At 51.2% G+C, this 11,567-nt stretch overlaps 1 protein-coding gene across 1 annotated transcript; it reads right to left on the reverse strand.

Moving 5' to 3' along the window:
- Nucleotides 1-5,501: 5,501 nt before the first annotated feature.
- On the reverse strand, nucleotides 5,502-5,819 carry LOC108864872 (glycine-rich RNA-binding protein 10-like). The gene has a single exon (XM_018641254.1). It carries the CDS (start codon nucleotides 5,817-5,819, stop codon nucleotides 5,502-5,504), a length of 318 nt encoding a protein of 105 aa, XP_018496770.1.
- Nucleotides 5,820-11,567: the final 5,748 nt, after the last annotated feature.

Consider the following 11,567-nt stretch of genomic DNA (forward strand, 5'->3'; position numbering starts at 1 on the left):
AAGTATACCCCTAATTCTGAGACGAATCTGACGCTTGCTGAAGGAAAAAATTGGTCATTTACCATGGATTCCTTGTTCCTTGCAGTCTCTCACGGCTCGGTACCCAATGAAACCGTGACCGCGTCTCAGATAGAAGCTCGTTGCGGATCCGATCCGGCAGTCTATGTACATCTACGGATCCAGAGACTACTTCGCTCGAAGACGGTGACTTGAATACCGATGAAGTCGTGAGGATTTCCGAGAAATGTTTTCCCCAGACCGATGACTTTGCGTCATCAGAGCGTCGCTCCGGTGTGAAGCTGACCCGCGATATCAAACGCCTGGGTGATGATAAATTCCAGCTCGATTCATGTTGTACGAGGACGTCGGTTTTCAGAATCGCTAGTGTCGTGGGCGGCACCGGCGACGCTCGGATCTCGCTCACGTTCGAGTCTCGGAGGTCGACGCGTGTTGCGAGGGAGGAAGGGGACTCGGAGGAAAGACAGGTCCGCGCCTGGACGCCATTCGGCGTCTGCTTATGGGAAGGACTGAATTTCTCGAGAACTAGAATGACGCATGGAATGTCTCGAATTCGGGTTTTCCCCGAGCTGCTAATGACCGACGGAAGCTTCGGCATCGGATGCTGACAATTTCCGGAGATGAATGTGCACATGCATGAAAAATGCTCAGATGGATTGAGCTCACCGAAGGGAGGAATACAAGACGGCAACGTCATGTTTTGAACTTTCAGGAATATGCGGTGACAATTTAGAACACCGTGAGAGATTCCTCTCCCCCAAAAAGTTCGCGCACCGGATAACGGCGCGCGGGAGCTCATTAGTTTCTCCCTCTCTACTCGCTTGGAGTCTTGAACGGCGCAGCGGGCTATCGGTCTTCACATGATAAATTGTGAGCAGGAGAAGGCTCGCCACTCCCCACGCTCTAAATTGTGATTGCTGTCTCCTTCCAGGGCCATATTCTGTCTCCTTCCATATTCTGATATTTCCGACGGACATCACGAGACAATTCCATAGATCGAAGGGGGCGAACCAGCTCGCAGGGCTCCGTGTTTAGCTCCCAGGCTCGAATAGTGAATCATGTACGGCCTTCGCCGGAGGGAATCCTGGGATCACTACTGGCCCCCTATATTCCACCCACCACCTTCCTTCTCAGTCACATCGGTTCATTGGGATATGCGCATTCCTCGCCGTCATCGCTGCACAACCAATCGATATTCGAGAGACTAAGAAGCATGTCTATTCTCTGGTTGCTTCTCCGATCCCGAATCGACCTATGCATGGATTTCGATATGAACGCTACTGCCTCGTTACTTCGGAAATTCGACGATGGGAAACAGTCGGAGGCACATTTCTTGACGCTCTTGTCCGGGGCCCCCTATGAACATCGCGTCAGCTTTCACTCTACGATTGTCCCGGAACATCGCTCTAGGACAGCTCCATACAATCGGGATTCCCAATCATTACGGAATTCCTACATAGATTACAGCATCGAGATCATCCTCTTCGTACTCGCGTGAGCTATATCACCCGTAGAAATTTCTCCGCATGGCCTACGCAGTGAGCACCGACGGAAAGCTCCTTCCAGTTGTTCACCCTGCAGAATCACGTCAGTGCGAGTTCCAAGAGTGAGCGAGACGCTGGATGCTGAAGGGCCAAGACTGAGCTTGGAATTCATGCGAAGATTGGCCTTTGACTTGAAATTTTTCTTCTGTTTGTGTAGAATCGCTCACCACAGGCCGAGATCGCTGGAATGGAGGTACAGATTTTCTCCATCTTGGAAGGCCTACGATCCGGGCGGATCATATGAGAAAGTCCTCCTAGGAGGGCGACCCGATCATTCCAGCGTCAGCAATTAACACGCACGGCACGATCTGGAATCTGAGTCTGTGCGTGGCTAGATCGAGTGTCCCCTTTATCGTCCGTGTTGTTCGAGGGCCCTCCCTGGACTTGCGAAGAGAGTCTGAACTTGGAAAGCTAGGTGAAAGAATGCCTCCTGTGTCAATGCAATCGTAGGAGGAAAATTCGGGATTCATGCGCGACTTCCTTGCTTCTGTCCCTGAGTACTGGAGCTCCAATCCGTCTCCATTGACGTCCAGTCTTCAACTCGGAACATGGATAGTTAGTGCTGAAAAAAGGCTCAAGGCATGTGCGGAGCTTGATTTCGCCCCCGGACTCGCCGAGAAAGGAAGAATATTCCGCGCATTAGGAGGCTTGTGTCAGTGGAACGACATTTTTTATTGCTCGGTCAATTGAACTATGACATGACTCTTCGATTGACAGAGACGCACAAACTGTTCGTATATTGTCTTCAATTAGAACCTAAGTATCTCTCATTGGCGACCGCTCCTCGGAACGTTTTTTAGCATCGTGAACGCACCTATCGCTTCAGAAAGTATCACGGCACAGCCTACCTGCCATAACCATAGAGTCCCAAGCCCAAAGGCCCGCCGTACCCTCCGCCGCCCGCATTGATGACCTCCACCGTGTTACCTTTGTCGTGGTCGAGGTTGTACACGTGGTGATGTTTCGGACCGTTATTCCGCATGAGCGTGTTGCCGAGTAGATATCCGTAGCTGAGACCGATTGCTCCACCACTGGCTGCGGCACGTAGGAACGGTTTGGCAGCTATCTTCAATCTGATGTTCCGTAGACCGTTCCCCAGGACACCGCAGACGAGCACGGAGAGAATCGCGAAGGTCTGGAGATGCACCATGCTCCTGGCGACGGATCAGCATTCAGAGTTGGCACTGGACGGAGCGTCGATCTCTCCGAGGAACAAACTTCAAGATACTTATGAGCGGCTTCAGGCTCTCATCGTCTACGGAGCCATCGGTCAGCCGGCATGATAAGATTACATCTCGGGGCGATAGAAGCTGTTTTTATTCATCTTCTCAGATAGCACGGGAAGGGTTTTTGCTAAGATTCCTCAATCGACGTAACTAACTTCTAACATATTCTGTGCTCCTGCTTGCGGAAAAATCATCGTTATAGTAGCCCGCGAACGCTTATAATAGCCTTGTCCGTAATGCGAGTCATCTTGCGCCGGAGGCATTACCTCCAAACGAGAGGGAGTTGCATCACCCTGTCAAGAATTAGCGGGGCGAGAAAAAGCTTCTCGCCGCCCATCCGATAAGGGAGTCCAAATTATGGGATCAGACGCTGAGAAGCTTGTTGCGGAGAATATCTCTTGGCTGAATTGGAATTGACAACCCTAATGTTTCGAACACATAACGCACTTTATTCGACTGAGACATACAACAAATTTTGGCAATCTAGAATCAAACTTCCAGCGTCAACGGTCATGATGATCGTAATGATGGTACTCGCGATGTACTTTTGAGTAGTGCCCGAGCATTCCTCCGTAACCTCCTAAGTGGCCCCAGGCCCCATACATGGAATGAATCGGTGGCCCTGGCAGGTGGATGATCTGCACAGAGTGTTTAGGGGGGCTATGTTGGTAGTGGTGGTGATGGTGATCTTTGTGATGGTGATGCTTGAGTTTCTCGAGCGCAACTCCGAGAGTAACACCGCTGGTCGCGGCTGCGAGGAGCGGTCCCGCCGCTTTTTTGAGGAGTATCTTACCGATTCTCGCTTGGCAGTAGTCGGCGGATAACACGACAACGCAAACGAACAAGAAGAGACGCGGAATACCCATCTCGAGACGAATTGACTCGTTCTCAGTCAAACACTTTGCTCCACGAGAGCTCCAAGGCCCGAATTCCCGCGCACAGCACTGAGAACTCCCAGAGCTCGAAAGCCTTTGAGCTTGATTGATCTGGGTAACTTCTAGCTCCAGAACACTGCCTCGATGAATGAAAGCTTGTAAATGGGTCCGCCGAGTTTTGTGTTAAATTTCCCGGCGGAACTATCGTCAGGTGAGGGAAGTGATTTTTGATGAAAGATCTGGTCCGATTTGCACTTATTCTGTCCGCCGAAATTTACGTAAACTTACTCTCCTCTCTCGCAGCCAACCACTGCGCCTAACAGAGTCTCACAATACGAGCCCATTATCCAGAACGTTTCATCAAGTCTGAACTCGTCTTGCTCCACCGGCAATTTTCCCCTAATTGTCTCAGGGTTGGATTCAATTACAGGCAGGCACGTGCTAATGGTCATATCGAAGCTTCCAAATCGAAGTTCACATCTCGGCCTGCCTTTTTCCTATTTTGACAGCGCCTTGATCTTTCTCTTTAGCTCCGAGCTCATCCCGGCTCGCGGGCCAACCCTCCTAACCGAGAGAATTCGACTGGTTCCTTCCGATAGTCGGACTTCAGTGACGAGAATCCACGCGCGCTGCACCTGCCGAATGAACCGAGAAACTGATATCCTCACTAGCATGATTAAAATATTCCCGATTTGAGGTGTTTTGGAAAGTCAATGCACGCCCGACGCGAATGCTGCGAGCTAAACGTCATCTAGCTCGGTGCAATGCACAGTGGGAGCTCCTCACGAACATTCGTTTCGTGTCCCTCGTCAATGATCAGCCCCTCCCTCAATTTCTCATTAACCGTTCTTGGGAAATTATCACGAGGGAGCCGCGCGTAGTGATGGCATGAGACGGGAATTTTCAGTCCATTCCGATTGGAAGAATCGAAATGGAGCTTGTTCGAATCCTGGACGGAATTGCGCATTATTACCTGCACCGCTAACTTGACGTGGTCCCGCACCACTGCTTCCAGCTGAATTAACTAATGGATCACTATCTCTGCTCGTCGGGCATCATCATTCCCTTGTCGCTGTGTTCGGGAACGCGATTTTTCTCCAAGTTAGGCAACTTAGATCCAGTTAGCGCCTCACGCAGCGGAGCCGCGCTTTCCTAATATCCACGTGAGACCTTCAGCGAGAAAGCTGACCCGATGACCCCAGTGGCGTTTGCAGGATTCTTTTGGGGGGGGGAGACTAGGTTTTCGAGGGCCAGGGGTCCAAAATGATGAGGCACCCTGGAGTTATGCAGCACCGAAAAAATTTGTTGGGGGAGGGGGGCAGGGCCGCCTTGCCCCCCCTCCCTGGACACGCCTCTGAATGATCCTCAAGTCTACTCAGAATAAGATTCGAGAGCTCCTGAGTATCGGATCTCTCAGGAAACTTGTTTTTGTCCACAAGTTTTCCGAGGTCATCGGCGTTTCATGAAAAGCACACCATTTTTCCCTAATTACCTTAATTGCACACCGTTTAACATCCATCCATCTCGAACTGTGATCATCGCTCACCGAGCAAGAACGATCCGAAGTTATCAAGGTCAACTTCATTACTCAATCAGGTACAATTTATTCTCCATCATTATTACATAATAATGTCCTTAGACACATCTACTTCATCGCGTCAATGACTTTATATTAATCACGAAAGTCACAGGTTGAGCTCGATCTCGAGGGTCGCGCCTCGGAGCGGACGCTCTCATCAAATTATCACATGATTGACTTCACGAGCTTCCGGTAGTGTCGAACACGCACAGCAGAAGACTCGTGGAGCCCCGTGCGTTCACCTCCCAGAAGATTCCAATTATCCTGCGTATGGTACACCGTATCCGTATCCCCCTAGATAACCGCCGTAGCCGTTGCTGTAGGGTCCAGCAGTGATGATCTGAACCTCGTTCCCGCCTCCTCCTCCACCTTGGCCGTAGTTGTAGATATGATGATGGTCTCCGTGGTGACCTCGGCCCTGACCGGCCAGAAGAACGCCGTAGCTGAGACCAAGGGCACTGCCTCCTAGTCCTGCAGCAAAGAGTGCGCCGACGTTCCCGCCTCTCCTTTTCCCGAGACCACTTTGGGCGGCAGCAGCAAAGAACGCGAGCAAACAGAGCAGACGTTTCGTGTGCATTGCTCACGTCAGTGAACTCCAATAAAGGGGATCAGAACATATAGGTGAATGACGAACCGATGCGAGAAGAGCGGCTAGTCGATCCGGCTCGTCTAATGCGCTAGAGTCTCCACTCGGCTGCCGTTTTATGCGCGTTACGAAAGGAGGTAAGGAGAAGAAGCGAGATTCATTCACGTAAGGTGTAGCTGATCGTGGAACGCCCGCGTGCTTGCTTTTCTGTCACTACTTTTGCCGGTCGGCGGATGGGTCCGACGAGAGGATTTCTCACCATCTGACTCAGTGACTGATTGAAATCAAGAGTCGGTCTGGCCGAGGATTCTCGCCGTTCGGATGCGGCGAGCTGCTGTCGATTACACCAATGGCGATGCTTTCCCGACTCAAATCCTTCATGCTCATGTGACTGATGACGATGACTGTTCCTCAGTTGCGCATTCAAGCGCCGAACCGAATGACCTGTCTAGGGGGCTCACTTGTTGTCTTTCTCCTAAATTTCGCCTTTTGACCCCATCCGCCCTCATGAATCTTGCGCGAGCCGGCCAGGCTCTATGGAGCTGGACGGAGAATCAATCCCAGGAGTTGACCCTTCTTTGTACAAAGGCGAATTTCTCGATCATTCATACTTCGACGCACTCGGATGTCGACTTGGTAGCGCCGGCGCCGCTCTCGTCAGGTTTCGTCGTGTTCTCCCCTCACTTTTGCTTGTGCTCCTCTACCATGCCATCTTCGCGTAGTGTATCTCCAACGGTGTAGAAACTTTCGGGTAGAACTTCGCTGTGCGCACGTCCTCCATAAATACAGTTCATGAACGAGCTGTCAGAACTATCATGGAACTCCAGCCCCGCGCCCTTTCAACCCCAGTTTACGCATCGCTGAATATTCCCCCAATCCCCTTCGTGTCTAGTACGCCGTTTGTCTCTCGAAATGCAAACGGGATCATTTCGGAATCCTTGCACTCGTACGCTCTCATGCGCCGACCAGCTGTGGTCCGGTGGAAGCGTCTTGAAGCACTTTTTTCTAGTCAATAATTCTAATCACCCTCGCTCCCTGTTAAATGCCGAGCCACTTCGATCCATGGCTCTTGAACATGATCATTGTACTCAGGGCTGCGGAGAGAAATCTCGAGCCCGGGGGGAAATCAGTCGCGGGCCCCTCAGTGTCCCCTGACGAGTGTCGACCGGAACGATATATGTTCTTGTTTGTCTGATTGTAGTCCATTCGCAGTCTGGTCGCGACTGAAAAATCAGCGTAGATCTCCACTCATCTGAGATCGGAATCGTTCTGACGAGGAATCTTTCTTGGATGAGAGATGAAAAAACTACGATTTAACCTAATTCCTGGACCTCGGAATCCAATATTGTATAGAGCTTCAAATACACGCATGGGAAGTTCCCTGACGCAGAAGATCTATACGGTGGCTTCCTTAGCTAGGGGCCCCTCCTTGAGCTCGGGGCCCAGGGAAGAAAGTCCCGGTACCCTCCCTCTCGTCGGGCCTGCTAGTACTTTATGGCGAGAATCATCAACATGATCCTTGAAGGAGCTCGGCCACCTCATCCTTGATGTCACGATTCCCGGCAGGTCTGCTATGAAGATTGGTCTTGGGCAGCTGAATTCCGCGATGGGTCTGACCATCTGCCCGGAAGCCCTTGGCAATCGGATTATAAAAGCAACAGCCTCTCGGAACGTCTTCACGAACGAGCGGAGAAGATTGCGGAATCGGAGCGTCAAGGTCAAATGCTGATATCTGCATCATATGGGAGCTATCGTGACTTGGCGCATGGCTGTCCATAATAATTGTGTTTTCTAAGAATTCACAAGGATACAGTTCCGGTTGCGATTGCTGCAACGAGTGGATTACTTTACCTTTCTCTTTTCTATGAACCCTGCGCGATCTTTCGCGAGGGTCCCCAGCTCGAGAAGGGGCTCAGTTGCGCGAGGACGGGTCTCAGCTGCGCCTGGACCGATCCGGCTAATAGGTTTCTCTTGAAAGATCCTCATGCGCAGTTTCGTATCGAGTCGATATCCGAAGCATCTTGGAGGATAGCAGTGCCGTTTCTGAGGTTGATAGCGCCCGAAGCAGAGACTGAGGATGCCTTTTCAGTGCCGAAGCTAATTGAGGGACAAGGGCGCATTCGCACTGGGTGGCACTCTCCCAGCCGACTTCGTGGGCGCCATGTAAGCCACTGGCATCCAGAAGGCAATATCCCATGGAAGAATGAAAGCGGAATTTAGGCATGAAACACTTAGGGAGTTCCTGAGTGGGAGAGGGGGGGGGCTTCGCGAGAGCCTCACCGGACGCTGCACCGCCTCGCTACGCTCCTGTGTGTCTCATAAACTCTTTTGAGTTCCACCCATTCTCGACTCAGAGTTCCTTGAGTCCTGACTTCCCATCGAGTACTATACCCAGCTAAGAGATGAGAGTTTACGCAGGTCCGAATGAGAGCTCGAAGGGGAGGTCACGCTAGGATTTTGACTTGCGATCGCCTTATCGTGTGATTCTCATTTTCGAACACCCTCTCGCTTTATATCGTGATAGTCGTGGTCATTAGCCCGGTTCCTCAGTCTCCGAGAGTGAAAATTGATGAATGAACTTGAGGCGGGACTAGATTACAGTCAGGCAAACTGGCGCTCTTGTAAGAGAGAATGCCGCTCATATGCGCAAAGCTTGGGGCTCCAGCTAAAGAACCGTGCTCCAAACGCCGTACATGTCACCCGCACTGCGCATCGGCTCAATCTAGGCACTGAAGTGTGGCAGCCTCGTATCCGGAAATGATTTGGTCTCTGCTTTGGAAGAATCTTTCACAGCGTGTTCATCCCGGAAAGCTCGATTAAACATCTGCAGGATAAGGGCGAAGTAGCCGCTCTGTCGCCGATACCCGTGATTACGCGCTGGGATAGCTGGTTCCGCGGTACTAAGAAAGCACAGACGCTCAAGCAAACGTGTTCGTGGAGGATTCCAAAACTCTGGCTGAATTGCTCGAAGTTCGCGAGAGGTTTGAATTCAACGCGCATGATCGAGAAGCTCAAGGAAGGTCGCAAGAAGAGCTGCGGCTATACGTATCTGAGCATTCAGAAGAACGATTTTGCCAGTGAGCGACCAAGTTCTTCGTCGCCCGCCAAGCCTTCCATATCGAGTATGTTTGATTCACCGAGATTGAGCCCGAATATGTTTTACGAAGCACCGTATTCCATATTGACGAAGGCAACCTCGCGAAGGCGGAGTCCATGTTTTTTATTCCGCGACAAATTCACAGCGCTTCTGATCGTTGTCGGACTGCATGCTCCAATAGGGTGCTACCGAGGTACCCCCGCCACGGGAGTCCTCCTCCATGGGAACGATGAGTGTTTTAGACCACTGGTTCTCGAACTTTCTTCCCCGCGGAGCCTCTGAGGTGGTTTGCAGGGGCTATTCAGAACCCCACGGCATCGTTTTCTGAGCTATAATCCGATGCTTGCCCTTTCACCACCGCAAAACCATCGATTCCCACCGAAGAGGGTACGGAGGATGCCTTGAAACACGAGAATGAACTTTAGTCCCGGAGAGATAAAAAAAAACATTTGGCGGACCATTTGGTGGCTCACGGAGCTCCAAAGCTTCCGCGGAACCCAGTTTAAGGAAGACTGTCTTAGACAGACAGGCCATTGATCCTTTGGGCTCCTGAGCCTTCGCCTACGAGTCGGAGTGTTGAGCAACTGAAAGGGTGACAAGTTTCCGTAGCGGGCAAGTCGAATTTCCGGCGGGTTGGGGTAGTTTGGAATCAAGACGTACCTCCGCACGGCCCACGCATACTTCAACATTGAGACGGAGCTTTCGGAACCTCGGAATGATGATCGGAGAAAAATTCTCTCTCCGTCCCAAGTTATCCTCGAGTCACCATGGTGAGGACTAGGAGCTGACCCAGTCAGAGATTTCCTTGCAACGGAGAGAAGAACATACCGGAAGCATTCGAGCTCATCGATCGGCGAGATGCTCCAAGCGTCCGAGAGGGACGATGACCTCCAGACCGTCAGAACCGGAGATCAAACGGAAGATGAATATTCACAGCCAAAATCGGGGGTCAACTCGGAGACCTGGGTCCCATGGGAGCTGATGTTGATGTCGTGTCAACGGAACGGCGGAGAAATTTCGGGAATTCACAGGAATCGTCAAAGCGACAATGCGCTTGCCGAGAAAGTTCCTACATATCTTCCTCCCGAACAGATTGTGATGATATTTCGTTTATCTTTTAACCTTTTCGTTACGGTGTCGAGATTGCGAGACTTTCTGAGAAGCGATCCATCATTCTGTGACGTTCGTCGTGACAGTAATCCTCGAAGGTCATATCTAGCAAACGTCGGGAGTTTCCGCGACTGTTGACTACCATTAGCTTCACAATAGAAGGTCATTCTGCAACGATCGGGAATCTCATGGAGGATAGGTGATACGGCTGGGATAACCTTACGGAACGGGCTTCTCCGAGGGTGTGGCTCCGAGTAGCGAAGCACGGAAAATCCATCTCGCAGCCCAGTTGTTTGAGTATGCGGGTATCCATTTGACGTACTGATTCGATACTGAATACTGCGAGCGATTTGTGAGAGCATTCGGACTCGATTCCCTTCTGGGTGAAATATACGGACAGTCTCCAATAGATGGGCAGCATCCGGGAGGTCGGAAATGAGGATATCTACGGCCGGCTTGATTCTCAGGCAAGGGCGGCTCGCATACCATAACGTTCCGCCCCGATTCTCGCGAAGGAGTCCCTCGACCCTCCTGCAGAATACTCTATTCGTCTCGATGTTTCGATTCCTCGACTTTTTTCCGCTCCAAAGTCGCACCACTCCATTCAACGATATTTATGACAGGGAGTCGGTTAGAATCCTCTGTGTAGACACCTGGGCAGCAATCATTGATATGGCACGAGGACAGGTCTCTCTGAGTTGCTCCTGAAAAATTATTCACTCCGACGATGATTTGTGGTCGGTTGGTGTGAGGGAGAATCAGCGCCCCCGTTGTAGAAGAGTCTCAATATATGTATCTATGTTGTGTCACGGCTGCTCAAGGTTCGAAAATCTGAACGTTACTTCACTTTCAACTGATTCTTGGTCCCCCGAGTACCTATCGGCTTTGCTTTCCTGACCTTTGTTTCTCCCAGGCCAGTTGCGAAATTCGTGCCGAGCTGCATGTCAGAAAACGATCAGGTGACTCGCAATTATGTGCGAATCCGGCAAGCCTACCATGCCCCTGGCGAGGCTGAGCGGATTAAATCTGCTAAGAGTCTGTTCGGGATGAAGCCCATACATATTTGAGGGACTGTCGGCTCCCCTCAAATCGAATGTCGATTACTTCTTAGCTCGTTTGGATGCAAATGTTAATAATACGTCAGTAATGGATGTCGATGACGCAGACTCAAGAAGTCGCTGAGTAAATATTTGGGGGGGGGGGGAGTCTCTGCTGAATGCAGATCCTTCCATCGAGGCAGCCTTGTCAGACCGGTACCTGCAAATACAGCGATCGATCTCGCAATGTGGATCGAATTACCACACGGGGAAGACCTCATGTGCCTTCGCATTATTACGAAATGATCGACCAGGATCTGTTCCCGAAGATACGCCGCGCTCTCCCGCCGATCACGAGCTCGGTAGCTCCCCATGATAAATTCATCGACCAACATCTTGCAGGGAGTCGAGTCCATGAGTCCACGTTTGGGAAAGTTCTCGAGAAGAATAGCGGTCATTCGGAATGTGCCACATGTCGGTCCGAACATTCTGGCC

Source organism: Galendromus occidentalis, unplaced genomic scaffold (genome assembly GCF_000255335.2).
Source record: "Galendromus occidentalis unplaced genomic scaffold, Mocc_1.1 scf7180000077527, whole genome shotgun sequence".
In the NCBI taxonomy this organism is placed as follows: Eukaryota; Metazoa; Arthropoda; class Arachnida; order Mesostigmata; family Phytoseiidae; genus Galendromus; species Galendromus occidentalis.